The sequence below is a fragment of the Cervus elaphus genome, chromosome 16 (genome assembly GCF_910594005.1).
Source record: "Cervus elaphus chromosome 16, mCerEla1.1, whole genome shotgun sequence".
In the NCBI taxonomy this organism is placed as follows: Eukaryota; Metazoa; Chordata; class Mammalia; order Artiodactyla; family Cervidae; genus Cervus; species Cervus elaphus.
Genome location: NC_057830.1, coordinates 25,700,186 through 25,714,737, shown reverse-complemented (window position 1 = coordinate 25,714,737; position 14,552 = coordinate 25,700,186). Strand labels below are relative to the sequence as shown.

Sequence of the window (14,552 nt, the reverse complement as noted above, 5' to 3'; positions counted from 1 at the left end):
AGTGGTATTAATGACTGTGGCTTGTAGGATAATTGTATTGGGGGCACATGTATAACTCTGATGGCAGTGATTTATAGGGCTAGAGCTGCCTGTGATGCTTTCTTAAAACTCCTTAAGCTGGGCTGATACTTAGAGCTGGCTCTTTATGTGGGTTTTATGTGTTGTAAAAGGTATGCATTAATATGTCACCATGGGTTGGAAGGAAGGTCTTTGAAGGAAGTCTTTGTGTGGGAGCATCTGAGGAATGAGAGCTAGACAAGTGTTACCATCCACAAGATACCTTTGGTGATTTTTACTGACACTTTCTCTCCAGCAGAACAAAGAACAGAATTCCAGCCCTGTCTGTCCTGCCCGGTGACTTTTTCCAGTCCACAGATCCTCCATCGATATGTGCTCTGTGGTCACTCCCTTCAGATCTTCCCGGGTTCATCTGCAGAAAGCCACTTCCTACTAGAGGCTCCAAGCTGCTTGAAAGACAAAGTAGAAGATGGAGAGAGAGAAGGCTCTGGCACTGTGTTTGGGAGGCTGCGGCTGAGTGGGACTTCAAGGGCATTTTTCAGCTCATCTCAAGGTCAGCCAGTAGACCAGGGAGGCAATAGCAGTGGAAGAACAGACCAGGGGATGATCTCTGATGAGGCAGATGCAGTATTGACAGAGACAAACATCTCAGAATCTGAAGCAGTCATATGTGAAAACTATAGACTAGGATTTAACACAAAATCAAGCCTCTTTAGCCTCCAGAAGCATCATGTGTGCCCTGAATGTGGCAGAAACTTCTGCCAGAAGTCAGACCTCGTCAAACACCAGAGGACTCACACGGGAGAGAAGCCGTATAGTTGCAGAGAGTGTGGGCGAGGCTTTGGCCGGAAGTCCTCCCTCACCATACACCAGAGGAAGCACTCAGGGGAAAAGCCCTACGTGTGCAGGGAGTGTGGGCAACACTTCAGGTATACATCCTCCTTAACTAACCATAAGAGGATACACTCTGGGGAGAGACCCTTTGTATGTCAGCAGTGTGGGAGAGGCTTCCGCCAGAAGATCGCCCTCATCCTGCACCAGAGGACACACTTGGAAGAGAAGCCCTTTGTGTGTCCAGAGTGTGGAAGAGGCTTTTGCCAGAAGGCATCACTCCTTCAACACCGTAGCTCGCATTCAGGTGAGAGGCCCTTCTTGTGCCTGGAGTGTGGGCGTGGCTTCAGGCAGCAGTCACTGCTCCTCAGTCACCAGGTCACACACTCAGGCGAGAAGCCTTATGTCTGTGCTGAGTGTGGGCACAGCTTTCGCCAGAAAGTCACCCTCATCAGACACCAGAGGACACACACAGGGGAGAAGCCTTACCTCTGCTCCGAGTGTGGGCGTGGCTTTAGCCAGAAAGTCTCCCTTATGGGCCACCAGAGGACGCACACAGGTGAGAAGCCTTATGTGTGCTCCGAGTGTGGGCGTGGCTTTGGTCAGAAGGTTACCCTCATCAGACACCAGAGGACGCACACAGGGGAGAAGCCTTTTCTGTGTCCGGTGTGTGGACGTACCTTTGGCTTCAAGTCACTTCTCACCAGACACCAGAGGATACATTCAGGGGAGGAAGCTGATGTGTATGGAATATGTGAGCAAAGACTTGGTCTGAAGATCCAACTCACCTCTGACCAGAGGACACACTCAGGAGAAAAGCCATGTGTGTGTGATGAGTGTGGACGTGGCTTTGGCTTCAAGTCAGCCCTCATCAGACACCAGCGGACACATTCAGGAGAGAAGCCGTATGTGTGTAGGGAGTGTGGTCATGGCTTTAGCCAGAAGTCTCACCTCCACAGGCATAGTAAAACCAAGTCTGGCCATCACCTCCTGCCACAGGAGCTGTTCTCTTGACATTTCCTTTCCTTCCCCGTGAGTGTCTAGGAGGCAGAAATCACTAGGAAATATTCCACTTCCCTTAAAATGCAGTTGAGAAAAAAAAATGCAGTTGCATTTTTTCAGTGATCATAAGATAGTTGATTTATGGTTTACTTCCTGCACTGGCAATGTGTTTTAATTTGCCAGGGCTGCCATAACAAAATACCACAGACTTGGTAGCTCAAAGAACAGAAGTTTATTTTCTCATAGTCCTGGAGACTAGAAGTCTGAGATCAATGTGTAGGCAGTTTGGTTGTTATTGAAGTTTTTCCCCTTGGCTTGCAGATGATTGCATTCTTGCTGAGTCCTGAAATGGTCATTTTTTCCCCTGTGTGTGCACTTTCCTGGTAACTCTCTCTCTTCTTTCTGAGGACACCAGCCATACTGGGTTAGGGCTTCACTGTATGACCTTGTAAAGGCCCTGTCATCAAATAAAGTCATGACTTTATGTGTTATGTTATGACTTCAATACGTTAATTTGGGGGAACAATTCAGTCTTAACAGCTCAGTCCTCAGGACCCCCTGTATTCACATTCTTCAAGTACAAAATACATTCACCCCAAAGTAACAGCAGCAAAAGTCTTAGCCCATTTCAAGTTCATCTCTACATTAAAAATCTCACCCAAGTTTCATCTAAGTTGAGTGTGGATGAGACTAGAAGTACATTTCATCCTTTCCAGCTGTGAACCTGTGAGCCAGACAAGTTATTTGCTTCCAAAATACAATGATGGGACAGGCAGAGAGTTCACATTCCCATTCTAAAAGTGGAAAGGATTGATTGGTCCCAAGCAAGTTTAAAATGTTACAAGGCAAATTTTATTAGTTTCTAAGGCATGAGAATGGTCTCTGGTTGTATCATAGTTCTGGAGACTAGAAGCCCTCTGGTCTGGCGGGTGTGGCAGAGGTGTATGTGGCCCCCTGAAACCATGGAAGAACCATGCTGGCTCCCCAGACTTTTGCTCTCTGGGCCTGTTTTGGAAGTGGCAGATCTGCTCGTCTCTGTTTCACCTTTGGGGTCATTCTTTCCTCTTCTTGATGGATGATGTAGTTGGATAGTTAGCTCTATTCTCCCGTCTTGTAGAATCCCAGAAGTCTAACAGCCTGCCTTCATTTTGTCCCATCTATGTCACCTTTAGTTCTACATCTGAGAAGGTTGATTGCTTCCAAACTTAACTCTTTATTAAACCATGTCTCACTACACCATAGTATTATTTCCAGAACATGCTTCTCATTTTCTGCAACATAGATATCCATAGGCTGAGAATTTTCCAAATCTCCAAATTCTAGTTCTCAGAATTTTGTTTAATAGTTGCTTCAATTTATCTTTCTACTCTCACATTTTACTGTAAGGAGGGAGAAACCAGGTTGCACGTGTAACACTTTGCTTAGAAGTCTCCTTAGCTAAAAATTTGTTGCTTATGCCACAATTTCTACTTTCCACAAAACACTGGAACACAGGCCAGGTTCTTTGCTGCTTTATAACAAGGATTGTCTTTCCTCCAATTTCCAGCAATATGTTCCTTATTTCTGAGACTGCACCAGAATCACTTTTAATGTCCATATTCCTACCAACAGTCTCTTTTAGACAAAAGACTTTTTATAACAAGTGCCTCAAACCTCTTCCAGCCTCCTCCCATCACCCAGTTCCAAAGCTATTCCATATTTTCAGATATTACCCTCAGTACCAAAATTGTATTTGTTTGCTAAGACTGGCATTACAATACCAAAGGCTGGAATGACTAAGTAATGGAAATTTATTTTCTCAGTTATGGGGGCTGCAAGTCCATTAAGGTGTTGACAGGGTTGTTTTCTATTTAAGTCTCTCTCCTTGGCTTGCAGATGGCTGCCTTCTTGCTGTGTCATCATGCAGGCTTTCTTCTGCACATGTGCTGGAGAGAGAAAGTGAGCTCTGGTATCTCTTACTCTTATAAGAACACCAGCCCAATTGGATAAATACCTCATCCTTTGCCATTGTTTAATCTTAATTACCTCCTGATAAGCCCTATGTCCAAATACTGGAGAGTTAGGGGTTCCCAGCCTGAGATGCTTGCACTGGCACTTCCCATCCTGAGACGCTTTATGCACACTGACCATGGCCAGTGAGGGCTGGGTATTGAGGCTTAGGCTTCAGCAGTCAGACTTCAGGGAGAAGGCTGGGGTTGACTACCTTGAAGACAGTCTGAGGGGGCTAGTACAGGACATTTGAGGAAGTCTAGGAAAAAGCTTGGCCTGCGAGAGAGGCAAGAGATCATTGTTGTTTAGTTCAGTCACTCCGTCGTGTCTGACTCATTGTGACCCCCATGGACTGCAGCACACCAGGCTTCCCTGTCTATCACCAACTCCCGGAGCTTGCTCAAACTCATATCCATTGTGTCGGTGATGCCATCCAACCATCTCATCTTCTGTCATTCCCTTCTCCTCCTGCTTTTAATCTTTCCCAGCATCAGGGTCTATTCTAATGAGTCAGCTGTTCACATCAGGTGGCCAAAGTATTGGAGAAACATGCAACAGATGAAGGAGCAAGGTAAAAGCCCACCAGACCAAATAGATGAAGAGGAAATAGGCAGTCTACCTGAGAAAGAATTCAGAGTAATGATAGTAAAGATGATCCAAAATCTTGGTATTAAAATGGAGACACAGTTATGGGTTGAAGAGATACAAGACATGTTTAGCAAGGACCTAGAAGAAATAACAATCAACAATGAACAACAAAATGACTGAAATAAAAAAATACATTAGAGGGAACCAGTAGCGGAATGTGGCAGAAGAATGGTTAAGTGACCTGGAAGATAGAATGATGGAAATAACTGAAACAGAATAGAATAAAGAAAAAAGAATGAAAAAAAATGAGGACAGTCTCAGAGACCTCTGGGACAACATTAAGTACACCAATATTCAAATTATAGGGGTCCCAGAAGGAGAGAAAAAGGGTATGAGAAAATATTTGAGGAGATTAGAGTTAAAAATTTATCTAACATAAGAAAGGAAACAGCCAGCTTAAGTCCAGGAAACCCAGAGAGTCCTATAAAGCGTTTACCCAAGGAGACACATGCCAAGACCCATATTAATCAAACTAACAAAAATTAAATGCAACATTGTTAAAAATCAGCAAGGGAAAGAACAAATAGCATATTAGGGAGTGCCCATAAGGTTAATAGCTGATATTTCAGCAGAAATATCAAGGCAAAAGGGGTATACTTAGAGTGATGAAACGAAAATACCTGCAACCAAGATTACCCAGCAAGGATTTCGTTTGGATTTGATGGAGAAATCAAAAGCTTTACAATCAAAAATTAAGAGAATTCAGCACCACAAAACCAGCTTTACAACAAATGCTAGAGGAACTTCTCTAGACAGGACACATAATAGAAAAGACCTACAAAAACAAACACAAAATAAAGTAAATCCTAATAGGATCATACATATCAAGAATTAAACATAAATGGATTAAGTGTTCCAACCAAAAGACACAGACTGGCTGAATGAATAGAAAAACAAGACTCCTATATATGCTGTCTACAAGAGACTCATTTCAGAGCTAGGGACCCATGCAAACTGAAAGTGAGGGACTGGAAAAAGATATTCCATGCAAATGGAAGTCAAAAAAAGAGGAGAGTAGCAATACTCAGATAAAATTGACTTTAAAATAAAGATCATTACAAAAGATAATGAAGGACACTACATAGTGATCAAGGGATCAGTACAAGAAGGAGATATAACAGTTATATATGCACAGGAGCACCTCAAATGCTAGCAGGGGAATGCTAAAAGGGGAAATTGACAGTAACACAATCATAGTGGGGGACTTTAACACCCTACTCACACTAATGGACAGATCATCCAGACAGAAAATTAATAAGGAAACACAAGCCTTAAATGACACATTGATCCAGGGAACCTAATTGGTGTTTTCAGTATATTCCATCCCAAAACTGTAGAATACATTTTTTTCTCAAGTACACATTGAACATTCTCCAAGATAGATTACATCTTGGGTCACAAATCAAGCCTTGGTAAATTTAAGAAAATTGAAATTGTATCAAGCATTTTTTTCTGACCACAACAATATAAGATTAGATAGCAATAATAGGGGGGGGAAAGACTTTAAAAAACACAAACATATGGAGGCTAGACAATACACTTCTAAAGAATCAAGTGGTCACTGAAGAATTCAAAGAGGAAATTTAACAAATACTGAGAAACAAAGGACAGTGAAAACATTACAACTCAAAACCTAAGGGATTCAATAAAAGCAGTGCTAAGAGGGATGTTTAAGTAATAAAAGCCTACCTCAGGAAATGAGAAAAATATCAAATAGACAACCTAACTTTATACCTAAAGCAACTAGAAAAACAACAACAACAACGAAACCCTAAAGCAACTAGAAAAAGAAGAGAAAAAAAACCCCAAAGTTAGTATCAGGAAAGAAACCTTAAATATCAGAGCAGAAATAAATGAAGAAATGAAGGAAACATTAACAAAGATCAATAAATCTAAAGACAGTTCTTTGAGATGATAAACAATATTAACAAACCATTAGCCAGACTCATCGAGGCTAAAAGGGAGAAGACAATAAAATTAGAAATGAAAAAGTTACAACAGAAAAGGCAGAAATACAAAGGATAATAAGAGACTACTATAAGCAACTATATGCCAATAAAATAACCAACCTGGAAAAAATGGACAAATTCCCAGAAAGTACAACCTTCCAAGACTGAACCAGGAAGAAGTGGAAAACATGAACAGACCAATCACAAGCACTGAGATTGAAACTCTGATCAAAAGTCTTCCAGCAAACAAAAGTCCAGGGCCACATGGCTTCACAGGCAAATTCTATCAAACATTTAGAGAAGAGATAACACTATCCTGCTCAAACAGTTCCAAACAATTGCAGAGGGACAAACACTCCAAAACTCAGTCTGCAAGGCCAATATCACCCTGATTCCAAAGCCAGATAAAGATATCACAAAAAAAGAAAATTACAGATCAATTTCATCCATGATGAACATAGATGCAAAAATCCTCAACAAAATACTAGCGAACAGAAGCCAACAACACATTAAAAGGATCATTTACTATGATCAAATGGGGTTTATCCCAGGATGTAAGCATACGTCAATATATGTGAATCAATCAATGTGATACACCATATTAACAAACTGGAAAAAAACCAAAAACATATGATCATCTCTATAGATGCAGAAAAAGCACAAGACTATTATTCAATCTAATTTTGGAAGTCCTAGCCACAGCAATCCGAAGTGAAAAAGAAAGAAAAGCCATCCAAAGTAGAAGAAGTAAACCTCTCACTGTTTGCAGATGTACTTATACTATATGTAGAAAACCCTAAAGATGCCACCAGAAAATTACTAGAGCTAATTAATGAATTTAGTAAAGTCGCAGGATACAAATTTAATACACAGATACCCCTTGCAATCCTATACACTAACAATGAAAAATCAGAAAAAGAAATTAAGGAAACAATTTCATTTACCATTGCATCAAAAAGAATAAAATACCTCAGAATAAACCTACCTAAAGAGGCAAAAGACCTGTGTTCAGAAAACTATAAGATACTGATGAAAGAAATCAAAGATGACAAATAGGTGGAGAGATATACCATGTTCTTGGGTTAGAAGAATCAGTATTGTAAAAATGACTACACTATCTAAAGCAATCTACAAATACAAGTGCAATCCCTATCAAATTACCAATGGCATTTTTTTTTTAGCAGAATTAGAACAAAAAATTTATAATATGTAGGGAAACACAAAAGAATCCAAATAGCCAAAGTAATCTTGAGAAAGAAAAATAGTGCTGGAAGAATCAGGCTTCCTGTCCTCAGATTATACTACCAAGCTGCAGTAATCAAAATTATTTTGTACTGGCACAAAAACAGAAATAAATCAATGGAACAAGATAGAAAGCTCAGAGGTAAACCCACACACCTATGGTCACCTAATCTATGACAAAGGAGACAAGCATATAAATGAGAAAAAACAAAAAGCTGTCTCTTTAATAAGTGGTGCTAGGGAAACTGGACAGCTCCATGTAAAAGAGTGAAATCAGAACATTCCATAATACCATACACAAAAGTAAACTCAAAATGGATGAAAGGTCTAAATTTAAGGCTGGATACTATGAAACTCTTGGAGGAAAGCAGAGGCAGAACACTCTTTGATGTAAATCATAGCAAGATCTTTTTTTGACCCACCTCCTAGAGTAATGAAAATAAAAACAAATGGGACTTAATTAAACTTAAAAGCCTTTATACAGCAAAGGAGACTGTAAACAAAATGAAAAGACAACTCTCAGAATGGGAGAAAATATTTGCAAATGAAGCAACTGACAAGGGACTAATCTCCAAAAGATAACAAATAACTTATGCTGCTCAATATAAAAAATACACCCAATCAAAAAATGGGCAAAAGATTTAAAGAGATATTTCTCCAAAGATATACAGATGGTCTAGAAATACATAAACAGATGCTCAACATCACAAATTATTAGAGAAATTCTAACTAAAACTACAAAATGACATACCACCTCACACCACCCAGAATAACCATTATTAAAATGTCTACAAATAGCAACTTCTGGAGGTGGTGTGGAGAAAAGGGAACCCTCCTATAGTGTAGGTGGGAATGTAAGTTAGTGCCGCCACTGTGGAAAACAGTATGCCTTAACAAAGTAGAAAATACTTAATCCAAGGCCAGCAGATGGGAAAAAATAATAAATAATACAGCATATGAAAACAAAACAGAAAAACAATAATAAAAGTCAATGAAACCAAGAGTTGGTTCTGAGAAAATATCAACAGGTACCTCAAGATTGTGACACAAGAGACTCCTGAATTTCCCTCCTTCCATGGATGCACTGAGTTTACAACTACACACAGATCAGTTCCCTCTGAGAGAAGTTTAGAAATTGCTTGAGTGACTCCTACACATTGGGCAACTGAGAAAATACCTACATGAAAATGTACAGTGAAGGGCGAGACACTTACTATAAACCCCACCCCAGAATAATGCCTTATAATCTTTCTGAAACCATCAACTCCCAGCCCCTTCCTGATCAGTAAAGTATTTGGGCACATTTCTAATGCCCCAGATTTTAAGCCTGTCACCTGAGGGATGGGCCCTCAAATCATCTAGCTCTGAGAACCAAAGGGCTTTCATTCACAAGTCCCACAGTGTTACAGCAAAGAAACAATTGTTATTAGGTGCTTGAGCACTCCCTGTGGCTATTTCCTCAAGCTTAGGGCAGAGGGAGCAGATTGCATTTGAGCTGAATCCTCCCCAGAGCCCCAAAGAGCCAGTGGGTACTTACCCTGCCCTCTCCCTCCATCTTGCTCCAACAGTGAAACCAAATCTCCTGCATGTCCCTAGAAGGAACTTTCTACATGTTTACAATCCTGACTTTTAAAACTGCCACCTGAGGGATAGACTCCAAAATAGCCTATCTCTGAAAGCCAATGGAGCTTACATTCATGAATCCTACAGTACTGTAGCAAAGAAACAGTTTTTGAAAGGATGCTTGAAGACTCCCTGTAGTTTATACATCCAGGCCCAGCATGGAGGGAGAAAACAAAAATGCCCATCTCCCAGTTAGTCCCTGGAAGGAATTTGTATATTTTTCTAACTGCTGCCTGTGGTTCTGGCTTCTAGTCAGTCTGCATGTAGGAGCTAACTGGGATCCTCCCGTAAGCCTGGTAAAGCTGATGGGCTATCTCCCCCAGCTCCAACAGTAAGACCAAGTGTTCATTTTCACTCCTGAAAGCTGGTCCACAAATCTCACACCCCAATTTTCAACTACCACCCAAGGGACTAAATGCCAAATCATGTAGCTCTGGGAGCTGACAGGGCTCATCATTCATGAGTCCCTGGGACAACTAAAAACAAAGGCTATTTTATTTGGACACAAAAGCACTTGCAGCAACCAGTTCCCCTGGTTCAGCAAAAGCTAAAGTGAAAGTGAAAGTGAAGTTGCTCAGCCGTGTCGGACTCTTTGCGACCCCATGGACTGTAGCCTACCAGGCTCCTCAGTCCATGGAATTTTCCAGGCAAGAGTTCTGGAGTGGGTTGCCATTTCCTTCCTAAAAACAAAGGCTATTTTATTTGGACACAAAGTGCTTGCAGCAACCATTTCCCCTGGTTCAGCAAAAAGTAAGTAAGCAAAAACGCCCAATTCCTGGATTCTTCTTGATAGAGGATAGATTGCATATATAATGTCCTGATTTTCCCAGTTCCTGCCTGATAATTGGGCTTCCAATTAAGCTGCATTGGGGAGTTAAAGGATCCAGGAGCCTAAACAGGTATAAGAATGTTTCCCACATCTTTGGGGACACTGATGAGTATTGGCATACCCTCAACTATGGGAAGCCACTAAGGAAAAAGACAGGATTGGATCACAAAAATTTGAGAGACAGTCAGGAGCTCAGGCCAGGCTGATTATGGAGGTTCATCTCCTATACAAGGCCAATGTGTCAATACTGGGAAAAGTGGCTATTTTATACAGAAAGCAACACAGAAAATCAAGAAAAGTAAAGAAATGAGGATGTTTCAAACAAAATAACAAACCTTTAGGAACTCACCTTAGTGAAGTAGATATAAGTGTTTTACCCAATAGAGAGTTCAAAATAATGGTAATAAAGATGCTTATTGAGGTCAGGGGTATAATGCATGAACAAGGTACAAATTTCAACAAAAAGACAGAAAATGTTTTTTAAAAGTACCAAACATAAATCATAGACATGAAAAACACAATAAATGAAGAATTCAACAGAGATGTTCATAAGTAGACTAGGTCAAGTGGAAGAAAGAATCAGACAAGGCAGTGGAAATCATCCAATCAAAAGAGCGAAAAGAAAGAATGGAAGACAGCAAAGATAACTTAAGGGTCACCACTTAGTGAACCAATGTAGGTATTCTAGGTCTTCAAGAAAGAAAAAGAGAGAAAGGGCAGAAAGCATATTCAAAGAAATAGTGCCTGAAAACTTCCTTAATATGGAAAAAGAAAGAGATATCCAGATTAAGAAGTCCAAAAAACTTCAAACAAGATTAATTCAAAGAGATCTACCCAGAGACACACTATAATGAAATTATCAAAAGTTAAAGATAGAGAGAATCTTAAAAGCAACAAGAGAAAAGTGACTTTATAAAAGGGAATCCTCATTAAGCCTATTAGCAGATTTTTCAGCAGGAATGTTGCAGGCCATTGGGAATGGGATGATTTAAAAAAAAAAAAAAAACTGTGAAGAATACTCTACCCAGTAAATTTGTGCTTCAGAATTGGAGAGACATAGAATTTTCATAAACAAACAAAAGCTGAAGGAGCTTATATGAAAGTTGTTAAAGGGAATTCTTTATTCCAAAATGAAAGCTTGTAAGTTAGGAATATGAAAACATATGAAAGTATAAAGTTCATGGGCAAATAAATAGTTAAATTCAGAATGACATTGTGATGGTGAAGGTTAAATTTCTTAAAACTTTAAAGGTTAAAATACAAGAACAACTATAACTGCAATACTTTGTTAATAAATACACAATATAAAAAGATGTAAATTGTGACATCAAAAGCATAAAATGAAGAGAGTGTAAAAATGTAGATCTTTTTTATGTATTAATTTTCAAAATTAAGCTTATCATCTTAGCCTGTCATAAATATAAGATGTTGTATGTAAGCCTCATGATAACAAAGAATCAAAAACCTTTAGTAGCTACCCAAAAGACAGGGACAAGAATCAAGGCATACCACAACAAAATCATCAATTCACAAAAGAAGACAGCAATACATGCAGAACATTTCGTCCAATACCCCTGGAATACACATTCTTCTCAAGCATACATGGAATGCTCACCATGATAGACAATGTGTTAGGTCACAAAACAAGTCTTAACAAATTTAATACAATTGAAATTACTCTAACTTTCTTTTCCATCCACAATGATATGACAATCCATAACAGTAGGAAAGCCAGACATATCACAAATGTTTTTGTTGTTTAGTTGCTAAGTCATGTCCAACTTTTGTGATCCCATGAACTGTAGCCTGGCAGAGTCCTCTGTTCATGAGATTTCTCAGGCAATAATAACTGGAGTGGGTTTTCATTTCCTTCTCCAGGGTATATTCCTGACCCAGGAATCAAATCCATGCCTCCTACATTACAGGTGGATTCTTTACTGCTGAACCACTAGAGAAGCCCATCACAAATAAATAGAGATTAAGAAAACATGTTCCTGAATGACAAAAGGGTTAAAAGAGAAATCAAAAGGAAATTGGAAAGATATTTTGAGACAAATAAAAATGAAGTACAACATACTAAAACTTATGAGAAGTTCTAGAAAGCAAGTTTATAATGATAATAGTATACATTAAGAAAAAAGAAAGCTCTCAAATAAGCAACCTAACAACAACGACTAAGAACACCAAGGAACTAAACAATGAATTAAGCTGAATGTTATCAGAAAGAAGGAAATAAAAATTAGGGCAGCTATAAATGAAAAAAAAAAAAAAAGGACTAAAAATACAAAGGGAAAGACTACTGAAACTAAGAGCTGTTTTTTTAAAAATTATGGTATGTGCATTGGTTTTTCAGACATAATTCTATTGCATATTAACAGACTACAATATTGTATAAACATATCTTTAATATGCACTGGGGAACCCAAAAGTTCATGTGGAGTATTTTGTTGCAATATTCACTTTATTTTTGTGGTCTGGAACTACACCTGCAATATCTCCAAGGTATGCCTATACACAATGGAATATTATTCAACCTTTAAAACAGCAGTGAAACCAGAAAGCCATCCAGTCATGGCAGCCACTCTGTCTGTGCCTGCATGCATGAGTGCTTAGTCGCTCAGTTGTGTCCAGCTCTTTGCAATCCCATGGGCCATAGTTGGCCAGGCTTCTCTGTCCATGGGATTCCCAGGCAAGAATACTGGAGTGGGTTGCCATTTTCTACTCCATCTGCCTGTGCAAATACAGACACAAAATGACCAATTCAGTTTTCCTAATACATAATCAATCAAAAACTTGAATAGTTCTGTAGCTGTGGTGTTCATTTGCAACTAAAGGGCACATAACACATCCTCCTGCACATCCTCCTGAGAAACAGCACAAAATCAAGTGTTCTTGCCTAGCTGTCAACATCGGTAGACTTGTTAACCTCGGTTGCATACCACAGTGACTCATTAACCCTCTCTAACAACTGTACCTCAATATCCTCGGCTATTTCATCAATTCATCTAGTCATGGTGCTAGATGAAGAGGAATATGTGCCACGTTTTGAACTGCATCCTCTCCTCAAAATTCATGACAAATGTCCTTATCAGCAGGCATGGTCAACTCTTCACCAATAGTAAAGGGCCTCATAGCTTTACCCACTAAGAATGCTGCTCTCAACGCAGACACATTTGATGAAGTGGTGGCCTTCAATAATTGCTTCTGTTCTTCATGCTCACATTTTTTTTTCTTTTGAAAAACTCCAAAGGCTTGTCTTTTAATGCAGAGTACTCGGTCTCCATGTGGCAAAGCAATTTTGAGGATTTCATAGCTTCTTTGGATAGCCGGCCACTACATATTATACAAAGCAGGCTTGAAGCATGTGGACTGCCTGTTGCAATGAACCTGTAATTTAAGTAGGACTCTTGGTATTTTCTTTTAAATGTAGCTTTCTTTTTGTTGGCAGTTCTATTCTCTTCTGCCATCTCATCATTGAATCTTCCCCCTTCAAAGAAACTCCTCAGAAAATTTGTCTTTTTCTCATTTTGATTAGGGTTAGCTTCAGGGCTTAAAAAAACTGGGACTGAGACAAGTGCTCAGTGTGGGAAAGAGGCACGGACAGAAGTGGTAAATAAAATAATAGGTGGGATCCACATGAACTAAAATAAGTGTCGGATTCTGACTTAAACCTGCCACCAGATGCAGCTGTATAACTGAAGTACATCAACTCATTTGCCACAGCTTAATTGTCGCTTGCTGCTCCCTGATAGGGTTTTGGCATGAGCCTGCAAGCAATTAATTTATTATGGCCTTCGTGCAGTCAAACCTTTCTGCTAATGATGGTCTGTGTTTGTAGTTGCTCCCCAGCACTAGCATCACCGCCTCTGATCATCAGGTATTGGCTTCTCACAAGGAGCATGCAACGTAGATCCCTCGCATGGCAGTTCACAGTAGGGTTCTTGCTCCTATGGGAATCTAATGCCGCCACTGGCCCTGCCAGGAGGCAGAGCTCAGGCAGTAATGTGAACAGTGAGGAGCAGCTATAAATACTGATAAAGTTTCTCTCACTCACCTGCTGCTCACCTCCCGCTATGCAACTTGGTCCCTAACAGGCCACAGACTGTCTGGTTTGTGGCCTGGGGGTGGGAACCCCTGCTTTAAAAAGAAGAAAATCCTGCTATTTGTGACAACATGGATGAAACTGACAGAGATTATATTAAGTGAAATAAGCCAGACACAGAAAGACAAATACAAATACTGCATGATATCACTTTAATATGGAATACAAAACAGTCATAGAAGTGGGGTGCAGGATGGTAGTTGACAAGAGATAGGGGATGGCAATATGGGCAGGTATTGATCAAGGAGTACAAAGTTTTAGGAAAAAAGAATAGGTTCTGAAAATCTATTGTACAATGATATAGTAAACAATACTGTAT

General features: G+C 39.7%; 1 protein-coding gene across 9 annotated transcripts in view; it reads left to right on the top strand.

Annotated features, from left to right (window-relative positions):
• ZNF169 (zinc finger protein 169) overlaps positions 1-4,228 on the top strand; it is an 88,918-nt gene extending 84,690 nt beyond the window's left edge. For 8 of the 9 annotated variants that reach the window (XM_043927635.1, XM_043927641.1, XM_043927636.1 and 5 more), the window contains one exon: positions 314-4,228. In XM_043927635.1, coding sequence (XP_043783570.1) covers positions 314-1,863 — 1,550 coding nt within the window. In that variant the 3' untranslated portion in view covers positions 1,864-4,228. The remainder of the gene's footprint in view (positions 1-313) is intronic. The other variant, XM_043927637.1, reaches the window with a different exon arrangement.
• The last annotated feature ends 10,324 nt before the right edge of the window (positions 4,229-14,552 follow it).